Source organism: Furipterus horrens, unplaced genomic scaffold (assembly GCF_987537825.1).
Source record: "Furipterus horrens unplaced genomic scaffold, mFurHor1.1.pri manual_scaffold_1, whole genome shotgun sequence".
In the NCBI taxonomy this organism is placed as follows: domain Eukaryota; kingdom Metazoa; phylum Chordata; class Mammalia; order Chiroptera; family Furipteridae; genus Furipterus; species Furipterus horrens.
In genome coordinates this window covers 100,166,681-100,192,180 of record NW_028327171.1, presented here as the reverse complement: position 1 = coordinate 100,192,180, position 25,500 = coordinate 100,166,681, and the positions used below count along the sequence as shown (strand labels likewise).

The following is a 25,500-nucleotide window of genomic DNA, read 5'->3' as shown; positions in this document are numbered from 1 at the left end:
CTAGAAAAAGTTTATGTTCTTTCTCTAATGAATAACCTTCAAGGGTTCTGAGGAGACCCCATCCATCTCTGGAAAGTAATAATCTGCAGCTCTTTGATCACAATAAATGTATCCCCTCTCCCAATGATGACAGCCCCTTCTAAAGCCCTAGTAATCAAATTATGTAACTTCAGCTGATGTTTGCTTAATCTTGCTCTGCTCTACAGGTTGTTCTATTGCAGCGTTTCTTAACCTGTGGGTCGCAACCCCTTTGGGGGTCGAATGACCCTTTCACAGGGGTCACCTAAGACCATCGGAAAACACATATATAATCACATATTGTTTCTGTGATTAGTCACTATGTTTTAATTATGTTCAATTTGTAACAATGAAAATACATCCTGCATATCAGATATTTACATTTCGATTCATAACAGTAGCAAAATTACAGTTATGAAGTAGCAACAAAAATAATTTTATAATTGGGGGTCACCACACATGAGGAACTATATTAAAGGGTCGCAGCATTAAGAAGGTTGAGAACCACTGTTCTATTAAAAAGGACTTAAGGACCTCAGGCTGGCTCTCTGCCATGTGGGGCATATGTTTAGTATACAGGAAGGATCTTTGGGGATACTGGGGAGTGAAGATAATATAATAAACAACTTCATCTTAGCTCTACTTTCAGCCCATTTTTGCCCTTCTGAGTGTTCAGGGATATGTCAGAGATAAGTCCACTGTCACCCTTAACTGCATATAAAGTTCTCAGAGAGCTTTGTTGAAACTCTTTTGAGATGGTTAGGGAGCCATCAATCAATTGGGAATAGGGCTATTTCACAGCTTATTCCAAACAGTTTCTCTTTTCTTATCCCCTAGCTTTCAAACCTTTTATGCTTTTTTAAAAAATGTTGGTGAAAGTTTTAAAAGTCTTCTAGCCTATTTTTTTTTCCTACCATGAATCTCACAACTCCCTTTGGTATTTGTTGTCTCTCTCCACCAAACCTTACATTGTAACATTCTCATCATCACATATATCACGTGGCAGACTGTGTATTCATTAAAATCAGCTAGGAAATTGTTCTTATTAATGCTTCATTTATTAATAATCCTTTCATTTGTTCCAATATAGGCTTAAGTTTTACCAATGTATATAATTGGGAAATATTATTTTACTCAAACCGATATACCTGGATGGATGACCTGAATGCCTCTGGCTTTATCCACAGGCAGTTGGTCTATGTCATAATTTAATAGCTTAGAAGAACTTTATGCCTTTTAATAACTATCTTCCTTTATCCAACATTTATTGGTAACTAAAACCTTTGAACGACCAGCATAAGCAAGAATTTCTTGTGAGTTGGAGTCAGAAATCTTGAGTTTGAACCATTTCTATTTTTCCATTCAACACCTGTGGGATTTTATTGCCAGTAGTGCAAGATATAGTTTCTCTGAATTTTAATTTACTCACTTGTAAAATGTGGTCAGAAATATCACTCGTACAAGTTTGTCATATTCATTAAATATGATGAACATTTAAGGATAATACAAGCTTAAAGTATTCATCAAATGTAAATTCTTATGACCATGACTACTGCTAATGTTCCTACTACAGATACTACTTCTATACTTTAGTTATGGGAGAGATAGCAGAGCAATGCATCCGGAAGTGGACAGCTTTTAAGGAAGGAAGGGCAGTATGTTATCAGATATTGACAAGATCAGGGGTAACGAAAAGCAGGATGAAGGCAATGAGCAGCTTATTGGAAGAAAGGAACAGGGGAGAAAGTATAAGAAGCATTGGAAAAAGAAGCAGGCAAGGAGTCCAAGCCAAATATTTCTATGAGTCTGCTTCAGATTTGTCTTACCATGGAAGAAATACACTGGCTTTAGTTTAGGTCTAAATGTCAGCTGTACAGTGGGCCACACACATATGCTTGTCATATTTCCTTCATAGGATGTCATTGCGATTAAAGTTAATGAGAAATCTTCTGATATCATAACATCCTTGCTTAGTTATATTCCAGAACATTTTTGTTGTTGTTGTTGTTGTTGTTCTGTATTGCCTGTTTAGCACATAGTTACAGTCCACATGGCAGAAAATGTAAATTTCAGGAGACTGGAAGCATTGCTATGTACAGATTAAGGAGCATGGGCTCATAGCATAGTTATGTGTGATATATGAGTGATATATGTCAGATGTAACCCTATTCCAACTATACAGAAGCCATTGAAAGTAGTTATCATTTCCTATTTTATAAGGAAAGGACGTATTAAGAGAAAAAAAGAATGTTACAGTGATAGAATGATGCTGAATAAATTAGTTTTATGAAGATCTTATTTACCACTGGCTAAAAGAACAGAGTTTTATTCCCTGAATTCCCAAACTCTGGGTTGTTTCTAGGGGCATGTGATGTGGCATTCTTGCCCTTGTAAAATTGGCGATGGAGGAAACCAGAGACAACCAACTGACCTTTAATGTCTAACCCCTTCCCTCTACATTTTATCATCTGTCCTGGTTATTTCAAACCAAACTGGTGTTATTTCAGTTTGGTCCTGCCCAATATGAGCCCAGTCTTTGGTCTAGCATGAAACTCTATCAAAATTATCTTTGCTTTTAGTAAAGAGTAGAGGTGCTTTTAAAGAGAAGCTTGAATTTTTATAGAAGATAAAGCAAATAGCACATTCATAATCACTTAAATAGCAGCCCTTTCTATAACAACAATGAACCTTCTTATTGGCAGTATGAGAAGGTTAATTAAGAAGGCTGTTAATGTGAAAAAGGATTTTTTATTAGTGTAGCATCTTTTATTTTACAAAATGGTTTCATATTTAAACTTATTTCTCACAAGAGTCCCTTAAGGTAGTGTTATTATGCCTGTTTTTCAGATTGTGGTTTAACCGCCATTTGTGAATCTGGCTGTTGTAGAGATCAAGTATGACTCTTCTTTATCAGTTAAGATAGCTCTCATTCTTTCCTATCTAATTACAAAATGGATAGTTGTCACGAACAATAAAAACATGGACTGTCTCACCAGTTTTCCTAATAAGCACTTCTCTTTGAGAACAGTAAGATGTCAGTTCATACAAAGCTTGAAAAATATATTGTAGCAGGTATAAGCTGTCCTCCCCTGCCTATATTGCTCCACTTACACTCATCTTTGATGTCCTCCTTTTGTCCCTCTTCAAATATCCTCAAAAATTTCCTCCACAAAGGTTGTTCAGTCTAACTTCCTACATTTCTTGTCTTTCATATTTATTCCACCATCTGCATTTCTCTTTCTTTCTCTTCCCTTCCCTTGTCCTCCTTTCTCCTTCCTCTTTTCCTATACCTATCATTTTTATTTGTGCATTCAATGTCTTCCAGTTTCTTGAGGATTGAACTTTTTTTTTTTTACTTAATAGATGAGTGTTTTGTCAGGAAAAAATAATCACACTTTCCTTATCTTTTCACAAGAGTCAGCATGTCTCATTCTATTCTATAAATGTGTGCTAAGTTATCACTGCAACTGGCTAGAGGGGAATAAACAGAATCATGAAGGAGAGACACAAGACTGTTGGAAAGGAAGAGGAACTACAGGACATAAGCCAGTCACCTAGAAAGTGCTGCCAGTTAACCCCCTCCTGTAGGTGATCATATTCTCAAAAGATGTTTATTTCCAAGTCTATACAACTTTGTTTAGAAACCCCAGTCCCTAAGCATCATCCAACAGCACAGTGTTTTGAAAACTTCCTGGCCAGCGCCATGGAAATGGATGCCAGTACTTGCTCTCATTTTCGATTGATTGAATTCTGACCCGAAGCCAAGCTACTTTAGGAAAGAGAACAATATGGCACATATAAATTAAAAAGTCCAGTCACCATGTCCTTGAAAATGCTCTCTTTCTTTTTTCAGTTTTAGTACATGAAAAAAGCAGAAGACGGGGCTTTGGAACCTGGTCTAGGTCCCTCCTGGTCACTCATTGGTCACATGACCATGAGATACTTCACTTCTCAGAGCCTCTGTAGCTTTATGTCTAAACTGGAGAAAAAAAATCTGTTGTGGTTTTCTTACTCAGTCATTACAGTGGGGAACTGACATGATTTAACCAAAATATGAGAAAGTAAAAGAGTTGATGCATATTCATTTAATACTATTCTCTTTTTTTATTCTTTTGTCTTCTATGGTATAAGCATTTCTGGTCGCATTCTCTTTTGCGTTAAATTACATCAAAACAAAAAGTTTATAAGAATTATCAATAATTAAAGCCACCTGTGTTTAAATATAAAGACTCCCTTATAAATGCCTATATCGCAGGCTCCATTTTGTATTACAAACTCAGATTTCTGAATTATTGTTTTTCTAACCAGGATTGGCCATAAATAATGTTAAATGTTTGGAATGTATTTCTGACATTTACCAGAACAGATGATATTGGATAAAAAGGGTGAATGCAGCTACTTCATCAGAGATTATGCAGAGTTTCTTTACAACAGAGTTCAATAATCATTAACTGGTAGAATTTAGGGAAAATGTGTCTCTAGAAATGCTTACCATTTAGACAAAATTTTTCAGTATTATATAACAGATTTCCAAACTTTAATACAGATAATATATACTCAGAAGTCAACAATATACAAGTAACAGTATTATGAACATAATTATATTTCTTCAGTAATTACAAGCAATAAAATACAATAACCAAAAATATAGTTTTCTAGGCATGCACATAATTCTTATAAAGATATGAAAATAATTACTTCTAAGATTTGAGCCTAGCACAAGCAAAAATCGTCACAAATAATTTTTCACATGATGCAGACATAATTACTAATGGGCTTCCAGCTCTTCTATACCTAGTTTTACTCAGAGAACCTAGTTCAACTAAAGAAGAGATATTTATACAGGGCGAGAAGTATATTCTGGGCAGCCAAGAAAGCTAACATCAGGGGGCATTCTTTTGGAAATACCAGGCTGGAAATCAGACCTTTTGTGAGAAAGAAACCATTCTAGTTTAGGCAGTGCTCTTGTATGATTCTTTCTTCTCTGGAAGGCAGACTTCTCATGACCAATAATTTACTAAGGGGTGACATGTATGTGTTTGAGGGCAAGGCAGGAAGCTCTCCCACTTGATCAAGGTTTCCTTTGTACCTCTGTTTCCTGGGGGCACATACAATTTAATATAACTTCAAAATACAGGACAAAATAATGATGAATGCATTCCTGTGACAAATTTTGTTCAAGTGGCAAGCACCAACAAAAAGAGTTTTAATGAAGACTCTCCTACAGCAAAGGCAAAAACCAAGTATAAAGACTTGCTGACAGTTTTATTGAATGAAACTACACATATTGATACATTCTCCAAGCATGCAAGCTAAATACATGTTTCCTCAGCTGTCCCTGGAGGGTGACCAAATACAGGTGAGAAGAGCCACCCATCTTGCTTGAGGCAGATTAATTAATACAAACAGATTAATGAACATTCAATTTGGCATATATAGATTCTAATTCAATAAAGATTACTTATCAAAATCCGTTTAACAAAAATTAGTTGAGCAACAACCATGTGCTAGGCTTGATGTTAGGTGTTGAGTTTAAACTTGATTCACATCAAAAATAGATACTGTCATTTGAGAGCTAATTTTGTCCAATAACAGCAACAACATCAAAGAAAGAAAAAGAAAAAAGCTGGTACAGCCACTGTGGAAAGCAGTATAGAGGCTCCTCAAAAATTTGAGAATAGAGTTACAATATGATGCAGCACCCCCTCTTTTGGGTATCTACCCCAAAATTTAGAAACATTTAGTCACAAAGATATAGGCATCTCTATGTTCATTGCAGCATTATTCTTAGTGGCCAAGACATGAAAACAACCAACAGGTCCCCTGATAGATGATTGGATAAAGAAAATATGGTACTTCATACAATGGAATACTACTCAGCCATAGGAAAAGAAAATACTACCATTTGTGACAACATGGATGGATCTTGAGACTATCATGCTAAGTGAAATGAATCAGAAAAAGTCAAGAACTATATGATTTAACTCATATGTGGATATAAAACTGTAAACAGCAAATGAACAGACAAGACAAACAAATCTCACACAGACAACAGTATGGTGGTTACCAGAGGGAAAGGGAGTGGTGAGGGTAGTAAAGGGTAGAGGGGTCAAGTGTATGGTGATGGAAGGAGATTTGACTTTGGTTGGTGGGCACACAGTGAAATATACAGATGATTTGTCATAGAGTTATACACTTGAAACCTATATAATCTTATTAACCAATGTCACTTCAATAAATTTAATGTTTAAAAAGAAAAAATGGGGGGTTTCTTAATTTATACATGGTCAAAATTATGTCACAATAGAAGTAACTCTTAGTTATTTCAAACCCAAGTACAGCTAAATCAGTAACTTAGAAGAAATGAGAAATATACGTATGCCTATGTCTCCCCAGTGACACTTCCTTGCTCTTTCTGCTTTCTACATCCCTCCATTCCTTTTGTTTATTTTTGCCAACTGAATTCATGTTACTGTTTGGTTGCTTTGCAGATGAGTATGATATCATGAATTGAGGATAATAACCTCAGGTGGAGAATAAGCAATAAGAAAATGAGCTAATAGTTTCATTTAAATGTCCTCAATAGTAAAGAGAAGGAAGAGGAAACCTAGACAATATATAATCTAGGAGCTGAATTATTTCCAAATGGAATAATTTTCAGAGTTCCACAGAGTGACAATAGCTCTTAAATCACATGAAAGGAAAAGCTTATTTCAGCTTCTGGATGTATGTGTGACTTTTTTTTTCTTTTCTCTTTTTTCTTTTTTGGCTCCCCTAGGCTAGAATTGTTCTGATAATCACCACACAGAAGGTTTGCCCTGCTGGGACTAAATTATAAATAAAAGAAACATTTAGTGCCCTTAAAGGATTTTACCTGTGGTAATATAATAGTGCTTTCCATTTTTAATACACTTCATTTTTATTATAGGATTATTGCTTTTAACCCCTCTTCTAAATGTGTGGTTTTGCCAGCACAATATCTCATATAAATAAATAACATTAAATAGACTTACAGTGATTATTAAACATTACAGCAGTTTCTTATACATCACAGTACCAATATATAATATGTGTCCAAAAGATAGGGACAATATTTTATATTAAGCAATAAACATTACTTTTTCTTCTTCTATTTATTTTTTGTATGATGAAAATGAGAATAGGCTGAGTCTGTTAAAGACTCTTTAAAAAACAGTTATGTTTATCCTGGGACATTTGGAAACCTTATACAAGGTGACTGTTAAAGCTCTGACATAAGTAGAAATGGGCAGGCATTGGCTGATAATGAGCTACATGAAAATTAGCCACATGCTAACCATACGAAACTTTCTACTGCAGTATTATGATTCAATGTTTATAGATCTAATATTGTTTGACCTCTCTTTTATCAGGGACCACGTTCTCTTGCATGTTGTTTGATGATCATTCAAGTGTTCTTTGATGTACAAACTAAGTATACACAACTGCAAGCTCTACTATCCCTGCCACCTTTCTTTTCAATTCATTTAACTCTAAGTCTTCTGTTCCATGTAAACTAACTTGTAGGTGCATCTGCCACAGCCATTACTGAACAAGTGAAGAACATGAGTACACCAAAGTCTGTTCATTCCAAAATTCCTCCTTGGTGACCATTGGTGGTTTGTCCATTTAATTACAAACACTGTTCTTGGCTCTCTCTCACTCTCTCAGCAGGTTTTCTAAAATGTTATCAGAAAGAATTGCTCCACTGGGGCCAGCTCCACATATTTGGGCTCATATTCTATTCCTCTTGGGATTTCTTTACAGAGTTCAATCTTTAAGCTTCATATCTGCCCCAAAGACCCTCTACTTTTAATAATACTTTGAATATGTGTTGCTCATGAAACGTCTTAACTTTTCTGTGAACTACATTTATTTTCATCTTAACTCTTAACTTAATCCTTAAATTCCTTGTGACTAAACGTGCAAAAAGTAACATAATCTTTTTAATTTCAAGTATCGTTTTGAGGACTTCAAAATGTGCATCCCACTCTAACATAAGAGAAGCATGTGGATGCATTTACTTTCCTTCTAATCCAAGTATTTTCTAGTTATAAATAATGCTGTCTCTGCACCACGTTCTCTCAAGATAACATCCCAAGCTGTAGAACACTTAGTGCCTACATAAGGAAATAGTTCCCTGGGGATATCCATCATTTATATTTCCAAGGAAAAGCTTCTTGAAGACATCAAATCAATTAGCTCTATTATTAAAACTCAGCACCTTCTATGTCTGGTTGCTCTTAACATCTATAGTCTTCAGGGTATCTTTCATCTCCTTATGCATGTGCTTATATATAATTAAAGTGCTTAAAGTTTACATAATTTCACCTTTGTGCCTTCCCTCAATGTAGTTTTATTTAGTTGTGTGGAATAATCCTACCATTTATTTTTGCTTTCTCCTGTTTATTCATAATGGGAATAAAATTAATTGTTATATAGATTCCATATTGGAATAATGGAGGAAGGAATAAAAGATGTAAATGATGTTTTAATTCTCTTAATATGAAAAATTTGAAACTTCACCCAAAATCTCTTTCAAAAGTGTGGGAAGACTATTATTTTGCTGTGTTAATATTTCTGCTTTGGTCCAAACGCCTAAAAAAAAAAGAAATGAAAGAAAAAAGGAAAACCTAAATAGAAAATGCAGTGACATCCTATGTGACTTTTTCTATTGTTGCCCCTATTTAATAGATAAATAAAATTTTTGAACTTACAGACTCTCCACCATTTACCTATAGACACATATTGGATTTTTACAACCACAATAAAATGACTGAAATAGTTAAAACATATATATTTTTTTATATATTATTGTCTTAGATGTTACTACTTGATGTTATTCCTTATAAATTATGGAGATAATATATGATTATGTCGGTACCTGATGAACTAACTAAATTTTGCACATTTAATTTGTTAATACTGAGAAGAAAATTCCTGCAACATGGAAATAAATTTCATCTTTTTCTGCATAAATTTTTTGATGGAAAATTGACAAAAATAAATAAACAAAAAAACAACAAGCAAACAAACAAGAAGAGTTTCCAACTCTAGTGAAAAATACCTTTTGTTTCACTGCTCCATCAGCTTTTTTATTCTTGTATATTCTACTACAGTTGTCCCAATTTTTCCCCCTTTGACCTCCTCTGCCCAACCCACCCCTCTTCTAATTTCATAGAGGTTATGGTTTTAAGTAGGTTGAGAGATGAAGAAAGCCTGTTAATTCAGCATCTAGTAAATGTTCAGTAAGTGTGTTTTTAAATTAATTATTGAAATTTTAGACCATGAATTGAGTATGTTTATTTCATGTAGATCAATATTTTAAGCATAACAATTATAGTAAAATATTTTTAAAATTAAATAATACAATAGTATTGATCTAAGTCAGAGAACCTTTAATACAAAGAAAAATATAATTTGTTAAAACATTGTTCCATTTACATTCCTAGTTCTTAACAGCTCTTGACATTTATTTTGTCTTCCATTAGCTATATTCTAGTAATAGTAGCCCCAAGTAATAGTGAAAAAACCAAAAACAAAAAACCAGAAATACAAGCTATACAATGCTAATTATATTCCAATACAAACTACATGTCTTCCAAATTCTAACACACGGACTAAGTATGGAAACTCCTGAAAGGGAAGTTTAAAGATAGTGAGAAGGAAAATGCAAATTTGGAAACTAATATACTAAATATGAGACAGTCCAGACTGGAAGTCACTTCTGAGGTGATTCATAGTGAAGACGTAAAGTTTAGTGAGGAAACAGAAAGGAAGTAGATAGGAAAAAAAGTACAGATAGAAGTGAGGGGAGAATCTTAAACATGGAAGGAATTTTAGTGGTCATCTGGGGGCTACTCTTCTAGCACATGGTCAAACACTTTAAACAAACCTGTGGTAGGTTGTCATCCAGGCTCTTCTCGAGAGACATACAGACAGTTGTTTCTGTCAGACACAGAGAGAGAATGAGACAGAGGATGCACATATATGTAATACAAAATAAGATCATAATTCCACATTCTGAAATAGATTTCTGCAAGAGAGCAGTAATTCATTCTAAGACTGAAACTACAAACCAAAAGTACTTTTGGAGTTAATATTTTCTGTTGTATAGACAAGAATGTCCATTATCTATCCTCATATACATTTTACATGAATATTCTACTTCTTTCAATTGTCTTTTATATTAAGATGTGGGTGGGTTTTTGTCTGTGACTAGCCAGAGGTTACATAGCAGATCAGTTTAGAAGCCAGGATGAGAATGGCAAGTCTGATGTCCTTATCCAGTGCTGTGTTAGTCGACGATAGGGTGAGATGGAGAGAGGATTGATAGGGACAGCAGTTTGACTGGTAGAACAGGTCACACATGAACTCACATTTGATATACAGATAAGGTCCTGTGTCCTGCTTATCTCTTTTGAAATTTTAAGTGTTTTGATGACCTTTTGGGAAACAGTGAACAATTCTAAGTAGTGTTCAAACAATGAATGACAGCACTTATTAACATCAAAAGGACTCAGAAAATCAAAGGCAACACATTATCATGACATTAAGCTCTAAAAATAATTTACTTGATTCTGAGAGATTATACTCAAAGTGCTGCTTCCATGATAAAGTAAAGAAAAAACAAAAAAGTTATTTCATTGTAGCCAAGTCAAATCAACCCAAAATTTCTGGATTTTTTTTTTCTATGTCAATACAATTTTCAACCCCCTATTTAGAGCAGATACCTACACATAGAGGATGGCATTATTTGTATGTGCCCTGCATCTGTGAAAGCCACAGACATGCAGAAAATGATGGATTAGCCAGAAGATTCCTGTCTTTGAATCAAAACAAAACAAAGACTAGAAAATGCCATGACCAAGAGAAACATAAAATTTCAATGCAGTTAAATAACAAAAAGTTACTTTTGCTTCATGTAGAAAGTACATCTCCTCATAAGCCAGTTGGCTATCATATAACAAATCTGAGGAGGTATAGTGAACTGTTACCTCTGTAGCCATTATTGAACTGTTAGCTGGGGAATAATCATTCAATGAGTGAAATTAAATTATTCCAGATGGCTTTTGTATCAAACAGTGGAACTTATCTTTCCCAGTCAAAGAATGCCAATTCAAAGTCTTAAAGTTGTAGGTTTTAATTTTGGTTTTCTAATGTTATTTTTCGCTTTCTCCAAATAGTCAGTGGCAATGGGACTTATAATGACTGTGCATGCACAACTACAGTGCTATACAGAGGGTTATTAACACATACATGGATCTGGTATTTGTTTTTGTTGTATGCATACTTATTTGTTTGTGGTTCTATAATTCATGATACATATACATGAATGAGTAGTCAGGGGTCTTGAAGACAAAGGGTTTTAATAACTCCTCTCATCTTTACATTCATTTATTCTTTCATTCTACTTGCTTTTCTAAAATCCAAACTCCTATTTCATCACTCTTTTTATTTTTCCTTTTGCAACTGCATCCCACCATGTTTTTTTTCTTCCCCATATTCAATTCAGATAGAATATATAGAAAAACAATCCATTGTACTTTCTTAACTTCTCTCCTTAGTTTCTAGCTGCCCTTCTCTGGAGTGAAAAGGAGCCCAAGAATTAGTGTGTATAATTGAATTACTCCTCCCACAAAACAGTAATAAAAGTCCAAGTTTTTTTTTAGACTAAATTCAACTTCGTTCATTATCTCTCAGAAAATTGTACTTTTATGTTCTGTCCACAAAGCAGATTATACCACTGTGGTATAAAATGGGAGGTTTAAATAAAAATGTTTCCATTTGTTTCCTACTGATAGTAAAGTGGAATGTTCTTTGTAATAATCTTAGGACATCTAGATTCAACTGCTGTCTAAAATAATCCAGGTGTTTTTGTTGTTGTTGTAGTTACTTTCTACATGAAGAAATCTAAGATACAAAACAAACTAACTAGGAGTAAAGAAATATGGAGTATTTTAAGTTCTGGCAAACAGGGAAAATATTTAATTTCTCCAAGATAAGGAATAAAATTAAGTTAGGTATTACAGAATAATTTTTAAACTGAAAAACATACTACGGTAGTAATTGCATAATATTTTGTTTGCATACTAAAAATAAGCTATATCCTATCAGAAAGGCTGAATTCTGTTTTTATTGGCTTAAGTCTTGAGTTAATTCCCTTGTTGGCCATCAGCTCTTTACATTGGAATCATGGGACATCATTATAACCCTGTAACATCCTAGGTTTCTGTCTATTTAAGGCTTCGAAAAATCACTCCTAAAATGTTAGTTATGAAAGAAGTCTATGGTATATATGATTTCATTCTCTAATTTTACATATGAAGTAATTGAAATCTAGAGAAGTAAATAGGCTTTGTCACGTTGTCAGAGCCAGTGACTAAAATAGCCTGCACTGCACTTTAAATTTTCCTGACTTTTCTTCTTCCTCAAGGGTGCCGGGATGATCATGCTGCAGCTGCCTGAGTTACCCAGTGGACAGTGTTCTGGATGGGAAGAAAGTCTGAGCACAACCTAGAATCAGGCTGGCTAGGCAGAGGGTGGCAGGGTTGTTCTTCTTTGGGTGTTCTAGAGGGAACAGTCTCTGAGGCTGAAGCCTGCCGTTCTTCCAAAATTGTGTAGCTTTTGTATCTTCTGTTCTTTTAGTTTGTAAACTAATCCTATAGAAATAAGATAATTAAAAACTAACAGGAAGAAATGCCAGGAGAACTCAGGTGTTAAAGAGTTTAGCCTTAATTGAAAGGCTTAAGTGATTAAAGCTGTAACTAAAGAGTTAAAGATTTTAGGCTTAATTGATAGACTTAAGTGACTAATGCATGTGGAAAGCTGTTATTCCAAAACTGTGAATCTTTTGAATAAAGACTCTTTTCCTTTATCACCAAACCTTTGACTCTGGAATTTTGTCTAGATGGTGGTGGCAGGAAGCAGGACTCCACTTGCTGTTCAGTAACAACCAGACTTTAAAGTAAGAAAGAAAGAAAAAAAAAAAAAAAGAGAGAGAGAGAGAAAAAAAGAAAATAAATAAATAAATACGTTTTCTTGAGTCTAAGTTATGGTATTGTTTTCTGTATTTTTTGTTTTTTGCTACTATGCAATGAAATCTTTATTAACACTTTGAACAGTTTCAGCTATTACTGAAACTGGTAATTTCTAAACTTAAAACTGGGACAAATGGCTAGAATGTATAGTAGTGGCCATCATTGGACACTATGAATGCAAAACTGAAGAATTAACAGCCACCCCGGAGACGGAGGACCAGGTGCAGGGTGGACTCTTTCTGGATGTTGTAGTCAGAAAGAGGGCGGCCATCTTCCAGCTGCTTGCCGGCAAAGATGAGCCTCTGCTGGTCAGGTGGGATGACTTCCTTATCCTGGATCTTGGCCTTCACATTCTCAATGGTGTCACTGGGCTCTACCTCCAGGGTGATGGTCTTGCCACTCAAGGTCTTCACAAAGATTTGCATTTTGCCCGAATGCAAAAATCCAGTCACGATGACTCACTTGAGTGCAGGACACCACCTCCTACCAATGCCAGTCCCTTCTAAGTTATGATATTGTTAATGCTTATCATTGGGTTGGCCAAAAAGTCCATTACGTTTTCTTTTTTTTCCCATAAAAGACACATTTTTCATTTTCATCATTAACTGTATTAATTTGGACATTTTGAATATGTCAGTTATCTCCCACTATTGACTTCTCCTGGATAGAGGCCAGGGGTGCTGCTAAATATCTTCCGATGTATAAGACAGCCCCACAGAAAAGAATTATTTGGCCAAAATATCAATAGTACCAAGAAACTTCTCAAACCACTTTTGACATGTTCAATCAGTCCCAGCACCTTCTTCATACACCGCACAAATCTTTTTTGTTTCAGTTGCATTTTTAACTTTCTTGAAATAATAAAGCATAATATGCCAAAAATGTTGCTAATTTTCTTTTATCTTCAATATTAAAATGGCTGTACAAAAATTCACCAATTTTGGTAAGTTTTTTTATTTTTTTAAATGCACACTGATATGACAGATGTCACAGTATAATCTAACAAAATTGTTTTAAATGAAGTTAAAGACAACTAAGCACCAGTAGAGCTATCGTATGGGAAAAACTAAGAAACTTTTTAGCCAACCCAATATATATATAACTATTCAAGTGGATTGTTGGGTAGGTATGGAAGGGTTCAGTTCAACATGTTAAGATGTTACTTAATATCCTCTGTGTAGTGACATTCTGTGTTCACAGCTTAAACAGAATAAACAAGGAACCCTCATGAAAGTCACAGTTGAAAGGTTTTCTGTAATCTTCCAACATACGTTAAACATTAAGCAGTTACAGAACTCATATGCTTCTTGAAATATATTACCTTGGACCTAATTGAGAGAAACTTAGCCAATGTTTTATTTCATGATTAGTCTGTGTTGGCTACTGAAGAGCCAACGCTGTTGTTGATGACCCATCTCTGGTATTCCTGAAGTCATTCTGACAAGCTCAACTGCTGAGATAATTGCAGTCTACATCTTAAATGCAATAAGGAAGCTTTGGGAGTTTATCTTACCCTGCAATTGCAATTTCAGGCAACCTTGCTTGAGTTCCAAAGGGCAGAAGCATATTTTCATCACAGTAAAGGTCTTAAGTGACTAAAAGGGTCCTTGGTGAATAATTGACCAATTGCATGTAGTTAGGATGTTTCCGACATGAGTCTGGCCTGGATGTGGGTCTTGCTTTGGAAAACTCAATATAAAGCTAAAAAAAAAAAAATTAATTTACAAGGAAATACATTGGATATCAAGTTTTGTGGTGAGGGGTTGATTATTCAAATTTTAGAATTTATTGCTTTAAAAATGGTTCAATACAGAGATTCTTTAAAAAAGAGTGCCCCATGGGAATGTATATGTACTTTCATTTATTAAAAATCCTGTAAACACAGGTGCTCAGAAAGCAATCGATTGTGCAGAGTAAAGCGTGTGTGTGTAATGTGTGGGTAGTTTTCTTGGCTTAAACATTGAGAGAATCAAACCTGTGCATCCTTTCACAGTTACAAATTCATTTGTGATCCTGGCCAAGGGATCAGGCAAAGACTATGTGCTTTTTAATGACAAAATGTTTACACCAGTTGTCAATAGTAATTACTAATAGTGCCCCTCTTCATTCTCAAAAGTGTCCTCGTTTGGATGGTAAATTATATGGTCACCTTATTTATAGGGTTACTGTACTGTGCAATAAACTCAATGTTAGCCTGAATATAGAATGGTATTACACAAATAAAATTTAGCTGGAACTAAGAGTGATGCCATTAGGACATTCATTCATTAGTTCATTATGCATTATTCAAACTTAAGCACATATTTATTGAGCTCTGTGTATCAATAAATATTTTTGAGCAATTTTCTCAGCATTCTATGTAGGGTCCAGAAATTCAAATGAGAGTTGTAGGTGGGAAAAATATATAATATGTGTGTTGCATATATCATTTAATATTTAATTAGGTTTCAATTCACATTGTATAAATGAGGAAACTGGCTTGCAGAGGTTATTTTTGTTTATTCTCACACAGCTCATATGTGGAAAGTTGAAGTTTATAGGCACTTATTATCAATTCTCTTTACTTATCCCTTCATTGTTTTACCTTTTATGCTGAATTGGGAAATGAATTAAAGAACCTTGTACTTAGTATATGAGCAGGAATAGACAGAGGTGATGATGAAAAAGGTTAGAGCCCCCCCTAAACATAGCTTTCTGAGCTGCTGGGATCATCCATTGGGAGAGCTTGTCTAGGCCCTACCATGGAAATTGTGACCTATGTGGGTACACTAATAGGAACAGGATGGCTACCAGACCCACTGAGTGATCTGATGTTACATAGATTCTTCCATCTGTTGGTTTGCCATTTTATTTACTACGCAAACCCCAAGAAAAGTTACACTCTTTTCTTTACTCCATACAAATTTCTGTCCTCTTACCAACCCTGTCCTTTATCCTCAAAAATAAATAAATTTTTAAACTGTGCAACAATTTCTAAAATTATAAAATTAAAGACCAAGAGAAACAAAGCAAAAATGAAAGAAATAAAACAGAAAAAAAATAGAGAAGACATCAAAAAACTTTAGAAATCCTGAAACACACACAAAATAACAAGGTCAAATTAAAAATGGAGTGATTCTACAATTGTCAAGTTTTTAAAAAAGTGATGCTCTTTTTTTCTGGTGTCCCCACAAGTTTCAGGGCCCTAAGGATGTCAAAGAAGCACTATGAACCTCCAGGCTCCCATGTGGCAACAGCAGCATATAAAGAAATTGGTAGTCCTCCCCTTCCAAACTCCCATCTGCCCCCTTGAGTTCCTCAGATATAGCTAAGAACCAAAAAAAGAAAACAAATTAAGCCATCACCTTAAGTGAAGCAATGGGTATGGATTTTACCTAATATTGGAACTGTAGCAAGGAAAAGGAGTTTTTGGCTAGCCAGGCAAGAGAGGTGTTCATAGCTGACGTGACTACTCTGCTTACCAAAAGGAGTTTACTTTATAAACAAATGTAAAAAGAGGTGGTTGTGTCTTACCTACCACGAAAGAAAATTTTAAATAGCCATTCTTATTAGTCTAGGTATAGTAAGAGGAAATTAAAAAAAGGTTGTATTAGTTAGGGTTAAAGTGAGTTGCATATTACAGAAAGCCCAGATAAAGTAGCTTTAAAAAGTACGGTCTTTTAGTTTTCTTTCATATAAAATAGACCAGAAGAGATACTTAGAGCTGAAATTATAACAGAACTGCCCTGGGTTTTTTTTGTTTGTTTGTCTGTTTGGTTGGTTGGTTTTTTTTTTTTTTTTTTTTTTTTTTTGCCATCTTTAATGTCTTTCATTCTTGAGGTTCAATGACATTTTGGAGCTCTCCAGCAAGACATTTCTTCAGAGAATGTCCTTGGAGCTTCTGTCTGCTGACTTCTATTTACATCTCATGGGCCACTCCATCTACAAGGGAGGCTACAAAATGAAGAGTTTTAGCTGGGCTTACTTGCCAATAATACAAATATTCTCTTATGGAGGGAGAAGGGAAGACTAGTTACTGGCCAGAACACAGAGATTGTGTTTTTGTTATTGAAATGCACATAAGGTTGGAAAACAGAAGGTTCTTTACCTAATGAACAGTTCACTAAGGGAGCTGCTGCTCTAGAGACTGTCTCTGCCAACTTGACTCTGCGGTTCCCAGGGTACAAAGATGGGCCTGGCATAGTGCCTTCTCCCCTTTGCTAAGGGATTTCCCTATAAATTCTGACTGCTGCTTCTTTTCTTTTAGTTGATAAGAAAAAAGGGGGTAGTTCTTGACTTAAGGGAAACACCAGCAGAAGCACATCAGGAAACATGCTCAAACACATTGTGGTGACAGAAAGAAAAAAGTCCTTGCTATTCTAATTCTAACACTTCAAAATGCAAACCTTAATAGAGGTTAAGTAAATGATCCAAATTGCATGGTGGTGATAACATCAACCCATAAAAGCCATTTCTCCTTCTCCAAACTCTATTATTCCTATTTAATTTTTTAAATTTCTTTTTTATTGTTGTTCTATTACAGTTGTCTCATTTTCCCCCGTTGCTCTCCACTGCCCTACCCAGTCCCCCACAGTCAACCCCCACCCTGTTGTTCATGTCCATGAATCATGTATACTAGTTCCTTGACTAGACCCTTCCCCTTCTTTCCCCCTTCTCCTCCCACACTCTCTGCTTGCTGCCAGTCCATTCCTGTTTCCATGCCTGTGGTTCTGTTTTGTTCATTTGTTTGTTTTGTTCATTAGGTTCCTGTATTAGGTGAGATCATATGGTGTTTGTCTTTCACCGCCTGGCTTATTTCAATGGGCGTAATAGATCTCCTCAAAGTTCAGTTACACTATTGACCTTTCATTGTTCATTTCCACTTAAATTAGTACCTATTATATTCTGGAGACAGGGAGTATGGACACTTATATATGCAGCACCTCAGTGTACATGGTGGGCATCCACTCTTACTGTTGTATTGCAGATGTTTTTAGTTTTAAATCTCTGTTTAGAGGCACTTTGCTTCAAAACCTTACATTGATCTTATAGTTCTCTCTAGGGTGGAGTATCTGTCAAATAATGAATATAAAATACTTGGTAGAGACATGCCTTCTAGGAAAGGAACACTGAGTAAGTGTTGATTATCATTATTGTTAAAATTAGTGTTATCATCTTTTATTTGAAGTTGACAGGCAGTGATTTATATATATATATTTATATTTATATAATAAATATATTTATTATATATATATTTATATTTACTGTTGTTCTATTACAGTTGTCCCAATTTTTCCCCATTTTTCTCCCCCCATCCAAGCTCACAAAGTCAATCCCTATCCTGTTGTCCATGTCCGTGGGTCATTTATACCTGTTCCTTGACTAGACCCTTCCCCTTCTTTCCCCCCTTATCTCCCTTGCCCCTCCCATCTGATCACTGTCAGTCTGTTATTTGTTTCTATGCCTTTGGTTCTATTTTGCTCTTTTGTTTATTTTGTTCATAATGTACCACTTATAAGTGAAATCATATGGTATTTGTCTTTCCATGCCTGCTTATTTCACTTAACATAATACTCTCCAGTTCCATCCATGATGCTGCAAAAAGTAGGAGTTTCTACTTTCTTTCTGCTGTGTAGTATTTCATTATATAAATGTACCATGTTTTTTGTTTTTTGTTTTTTGTTTTATCCATTGGTCCACTGATGGGCATTTAGGCTGTTTCTAGCACCTGGCTATTGTAAATAACACTGCAGTGAACATAGGGGTGCATAGGTTCTTTTGAATTGGTGATCCAGTGGAATTGCTGGATCAAAAGGCAGTTCCATTTTTAGTTTTTTGAGAAAAATGCTTCAGTCTGCATTCCCACCAACAGTGCAGAGTGTTCCCTTTTCTCCACATCATCACCAGCACTTGTTGTTTGTTGATTTGTTAATGATGGCCATTTTGACTGGTGTCAGGTGGTATCTCATTGTGGTTTTAATTTGCATCTCTGATGGATAGTGATGTTGAGATTCCTTTCATATGCCTATGGACCCTCTGAATGTTTTCCTTGGAGAAGAGTTTGTTCAGGTCCTTTGCCCATTTTTTAATTATATCATTTGTCTTCCTGGTGTTGAGTCATATGAGTTCTTTATGTACTTTGGAGATCAAACCCTTGTCTAAAGTATCATTGGCAAATATGTTTTCCCATACCCTTGGTTCCCTTTTCATTTTGATGATGTTTTCTTTAGCTGTGCAGAAGCTATTTAATTTGATGTAGTCCCATTTGTTTATCTTTTCTTTATTTCCCTTGCCCTAGAGGATATATTGGTGAAAATATTGCTGCGTGGGATATCTGAAATTTTACTGCCTATATTTTTGTCTAGGGTTTTTATGGTTTCACAACTTATGTTTAAGTCTTTTATCCATTTTGAGTTTATTCTGGTGTATGGTGTAAGCTGGTGGTCTGGTTTCATTTTCTTGCATGTACCATTCCAGTTCTCCCAACACAATTTGCTGAAGAGGCTATTTTTACTCCTTTTTATGCTCCTGCCCCCTTTCCCAAATGTTACTTGACCATAGAGACCTGGGTTTATTTCTGGCCTCTCTACTTTGTTCCATTGATCTATGTGTATGTTCTTATGCCAGTACCAGACTGTTTTGATTACAGAGGCCTTGTAATATAGTTTGATATTAGGTATTGTAACTCCTCCTACTTAGTTCTTCTTTTTCAAGATTGCTGAGGCTATTTAGGATCATTTTTGGTTCCATATAAATTTTGAAATACTTGTTCTAAATCTGTAAAATATGTAATTCATATTTTAATAAGGGATTGTATTGAATCTATGGTTTGCTTTGGGTAGTATGAACATTTTAATGATGTCAATTCTTCCAGTCTGTGAATATGATATGAGTTTCCATTTATTTGTATTTTCCTTAATTTCTTTCTTCAGGGTTCTGTAATTTTCTGAGTAACAGGTATTTTACCAACTTGGTTAAATTTATCCCTAGGTACTTTATTTTTCTTGTTGTTATAGTAGGTAGGATTTATTTTTCTGGTTCCTGTTTCTGATGTTTCACTGATGGTGTACAAAAATGTCTTTGATTTCTGAATATTCATTTTGTATCCAGCTACTTTGCCAAATTCACTTATTAAGCCAAGTAGTTTTCTGGTGGAGCTTATAGGGTATTCTATAAGGGTTTGTAGGTACACTATCATGTCACCTGCAAATAATGACAGTTTTACTTCCTTCTTTTCAACTCATTTGCCTTTTATTTCTTTTTCTTGTCTGTGTGCTGTGACTAGAACCTCCAATACTATGTCAAATAAAAGTGATGAAAGCGGACACTCTTGTCTTGTTCCCGATCTTAGGGGGAAAGCTTTTAGTTTTTTCCCATTGATTATTGTGTTGGCTTCAGGTTTCTCGATATGGCCTTTATTATATTGAGGTATGCTCCTTCTGTTCTCACTTGCTGAGTGTTTCTTTATCATAAGTGGTTGTTGTACTTTATCCAATGCTTTTTCAGCATCTGTTGATATGATCATGTGATTTTTGTCTTTCATTTTGTTTATGTGGTATATTACGTTTATTGATTTGCAAATATTATACAATCCCTGCATCCTTGGGATGAATCCCACTTGATCACGGTGTATGATCTTTTTAATGTATTTCTGGATCTGGTTTGCCAATATTTTGTTGAAGATTTTAGCATCTATGTTCATCAGAGATATTGGCCTGTAGTTTTCTTTCTTTGTTGTGCATTGATCTGGTTTTGGAGTTAGGATAATACTGATCTCATAGAAAGAGTTTGGGAGTTCTCCCTCTTCTTGAATTTTTTGTAATAATTTGAGAAGTATAGGAGTTAGTTCTTCCCTAAATGTTTTTTAAAATTCACCTCTGAAGCCATTTGGTCTGGGGCTTTTGTGTGCCATGAGTTTTTTGTTTACTGCTTTAATTTCACTAGTTGTGATTGGTTTATTCAGGCTTTCTGCTGCTTTTTTGATTCAGTTTTGGAAGATTATATTTTTCCAGAAATTTGTCCATTTCACCCAGGTTGTCAAATTTCTTGTCATATAGTTGTTCATAGTAATTTCTTAAAATCCTTTGTATTTCTGTGGTATTTGTTATGATTTTTCCTCTTTTGTTTCTGATTTTATTTGTTTGGGACCTCTCTCTTTTTTTCTTGATGAGTCTGGTTAAAGGCTTGTCATTTTGTTTACCTCTTCAAACAACCAGCTTTGGTTTTGTCAATCCTTTGAATTATTCTTTTAGTCCCTCTGATCTCGATTATTTCCTTCCTTGTACTCACTTTGGGCTTTGTTTGTTGTTGTTCCTCTGGTTCTTATAGAAGTAGAGTTAGGTTGTTTATTTGAGGTTTTCCTATCTTTTTCGGGTAGGCTTGTATTGCTATGAACTTCCTTCTCAGGATTGCCTTTGTTATGTCCCATAGGTTTTGGGTTGTTGTGTGCTCATTTTTATTTGTTTCCAGAAACTTTTTGATTTCTTCCTTGATCTCATTGTTAACGCATTCATTATTTAATAGCATGTTATTCAGTCTCCTTGAATTTGAATGTTTTTGAGTTTTTTTCTTGAGGTTGGTTTCTAGTTTCAAGCCATTGTGATTTGATAAGATGCCTGATATGATTTCAGTTTTCTTGAATTTGTTGAGGCATGTTTTGTGTTCTACCATGTGGTCTATCTCTGAGAATTATCCATTTGCACTTGAGAAGAATGTGTATTCTTCTTTGGAGTGAAAGATTCTGTATATATCAATTAGGTCCGTTCAATCTAGACTGTTGTTCAATGCTACAATGCCCTTGTTGATTCTTTGCTTGGAAGATCTATCCATTGTTGACAATGGAGTGTTAAGATTCCCTACTATGAGTGTTTTTGTCGATATCTTTCTTGAAGTCCTCCAGGATTTTCCTTATATATTTGGGTATTCCTTATGTTGCATGTATATATGTTTACAAGGGTTATATCTTCTTTATGGTTTATTCCCTAAGTATTATGTAATGTCCTTCTTTGTCTCTTCTTATGGCCTTTGTTTTGAAATCTATTTTGTCTGATATAAATATTGCTACCCCAGATTTTTTTTTCATGTCTGTTTGCTTGGAATATTTTGTTGTTATCTTCTTGTTCATTGATAACATCAATGCTTATTCAATTTGTATGCCTTTCTCAGTCAGACAAAAATAATTATATATACTTGTTCTTGCCATTTTTCTTCTCTCCAGGTGTCCTCTTTCCTTCCTCTCTATATGCTGCACTTTTGTGCTTGCCTCTGACTTCACCTTGTAGGCTATCTTAGGGAACTTCTAAACTAATGTAATCAAATCTAGACAGAGGGCATACATACAAGTACCTGATCAATAGTTCATTTCCAATATGCTCATCTTCCATTACTGTGCCCACTAGAAATAACAATAAAAGTTTCCTATTTATTCAACACCTTATGCCATGTGTTCTGCAATGTGGAAACACATTCCACAGTTTTCTATCAATCAAATCCTCAGATTTCTTTGATTCATGATTTCAGCTCAGGTATTATGTCCTGCGTGATTCTGTTGCCTGACCATCCTGCCCTCTCCCAAAGTTCCTGGTTGGAAGTGGCATAATAAATTCCAGCCTCATCATCATTAACTGTCAACTGGAAATCCACAGCCAGGTAAAGTGTAGCATAGGAGCCCATGTCTTTTCACTAAAGCATGCTGGATCTCTAATAACTCATTAGTATACCATATACAAGCATTCTGCTTTTAATTAGTTATGGGGTGTGATAATTAAGTAGTATTTCTTTGCAGTTTCCCCTTGTGTGTTTAAAAAGGGAGGAGGGAAGAGTTTGGCTAATGATGGAAAGGGGTGTTAAAGCTAAGCACAAAGTTTTATGTAATTGTCACTCTGGAGACAAACAGCTAACAAACTGTCTGTCAAGGGGAGGAAATAATTTCCTTCATGTTAAAATCAAGAGACAACTTCTTTTCCCCATTCTTGCTGATATTTAGCTAAAGGAAAAACTTTCTAAACATTTAAGCCAAAGGTAAACGTACATGTTGTCTTTAATTTTGATGTGAGAGCACAACTTATGTTATAGTACTAGCCCCGGCTGGGGAATGGCAAAGGGGAGCGCATGTGGATGACTAAAGAATGCTGGTGGGGACTTGATTGTTTAGCACAGAAACATTTCAGGAAGCCTGTATGTGAGCCCCAAGGAATGACCAAGATAGTTACATTGTTGAATATAATATTTTCTCCTCACCTGTGTAAAAGGTGATGCACTACTCAACTGTCTCTGGACAGTTGTCATGGCACTGTTGTGAGGCAAGGCACTATGAGAAGAAATTTCTCTTCTTAAGAACTTCATCACCCTGCAACACTTACTTAGATTACTGTGGCCAGAACAGCAGGGCATATAAACTAAAGCCATATTCTGGTAGGCAATAAATTGTAAAGTTCCTTCTTATGGTGAAGCAGATGGTAGGGCTATGAGCCTTCTATATGTGGATTTGAAAATTACCGTATCATCAAAAGGACAGTTGTAAACCTGTTATGACAGAAAGTACCAAATGCAGTTCCACATTGAAATTTAGTAGAAATACATCCTCATAATCTTTTGAAAATAACATCTACCTCAAACAAGTGCCAAATTCCCATTTAAAAAATAATTTCCAACATGAACTTTAGCCTTTCTCTAGGCATTAGAAAGGGGAAGATAGTTCTGATTTTCAGTCAAACATGTGCAACATTATAAATCTGTTTAAAATGGGAGACTGATCTCTAACAAGCCTCTTTCAACTGCAAATCAATATATAGGGAAGCGTTAATACATATATGGTGCATAGACATTAGAGCACAGTTGTCAAATAACTAAGTAAAGTATTGAAGAAAAAGAGGACTCTAAAATAGAAGCTTGTAAAAAAAGCAGATTTAAAATAGAATAGGACTGATGAGGGTAATACTATTTACCCATCCTCACCACCATCTTCTCTAAATCTTCTTTACCCCATCTCTCTCTTGTTCTTTTGTTCTTAATAGCAGGGCAGAAACACTGAACAATCTTCCTTAGCTCCTATGAGTCTCCAGGGGAATCTGACCTCAGTGGCTGAGCTGTGCCAGCATTCAAGTAGGCGGCACTAAAGCCAGGGTTTGGTGTCTTGAATGCCATCCCCTTCCAGTATATGGGAAATATCACAAGGCGTTTCATTGACCAAACTTGGCAGGCAGTCAGTTACAGAGAACACTTTACCTTGGTCCAAACTTAAGTTCAGATTAAAATGTAATCTGGAAGAAGAATACACATAGAACTTTATCTTTTCACCCCAGAAGAATGAATTTTTAGGATTCTACCAGATAAAGAGGAAGAGACCAGGAAGGTAGCAGAATATATTGAGCATCTTCCCCTTTAATTTGCTGAGCATCTATACCTCACTAGCATTCTGCAGAACTAACAGATGACTTAATAGTAAAAGGTGGTATTTCCCTTTAATGAGAGAGGCAGATGACAACGGCCAAGTGCAAGCTAATATGCAGACATTTCCATTGCCATCCTGCCTGGGAGAAACACACCATTTTCAGATGGAGCCTCTCAGAACTGATCTGGACTTTCCTTTCTACTTGCTCCTGGTTCTCCCAAACAACCGAGTGTGTCCCATTCCCATCTGAGTGAAGATGCCACAGATGGCTCCCTTTCACTTTCAGTAAAAATCCATATAAAGCCATGCTGCTGTTTTTCCTTAGAAGTCAAAGGGTGCAACAAAGAGAATACATTTCATATGTAGATGAAGATTAGTGGATAAAGTTATTGTTTGTGTTGAGTGTTATAAATACAAGGTCATATTTCTAGAACTCTATACTTTAAAACATAAAACTGTCGATCTGATGAGAAGCAATATAAAATTGTAACCTTGATATGTGCTTCATAAAGCCATACTTTACTCCATATAAGTGGAGCTCAAGATATTTAAACATGACACTCAATATACAGTTTCTTACCAAATATATGCAACTATAACAGTATCCATTATTTTAGGTTGTAGATTAATCAATTCCTATAAATGAGAGCTTGCATAGTCCATCATGGTCACCTTCTCATCTCATCTTGATCATATTCTTTGCTATCTTTGTCATTCATAAATTAAACAAGAGACCTTATGCCAACATTTTTTTCTCCCTCTCCTACCAAGTATTACCTTCTCCTTGACCATTAGAGAGCAAGTAGGTTTCCCCAGTGACAAAGGATAGAGTGACAGAGACCAACTCCTAGAATATCTCCCTAACCAAACCATGATTTCAGGGGCCTTAGGCTTTCTACTGAGCACCCACCAAACCAGTATCTGTGAGTGCATCAAACCCCTCAATCCCTGCGCCCACCTAATGAGAGACCTTGGAGAAGATTCCAAGCACACAAAGTTGAAGTTATGGATCTTGCTCTGATTTTTATTGTTTCAGGCTTCCCTTGTAAATTT

The 25,500-nt window shown here is 35.4% G+C and overlaps 2 protein-coding genes across 4 annotated transcripts in view; one reads left to right on the top strand and one right to left on the bottom strand.

Moving 5' to 3' along the window:
- LSAMP (limbic system associated membrane protein) overlaps positions 1–25,500 on the top strand; it is a 679,473-nt gene that overhangs the window by 162,295 nt on the left and 491,678 nt on the right. The window lies entirely within an intron of this gene.
- On the bottom strand, positions 13,261–13,511 carry LOC150021578 (ubiquitin-like). Its single transcript, XM_090264854.1, has one exon. It carries the CDS (start codon positions 13,499–13,501, stop codon positions 13,268–13,270), a length of 234 nt encoding a protein of 77 aa, XP_090120980.1. The 5' UTR covers positions 13,502–13,511; the 3' UTR covers positions 13,261–13,267.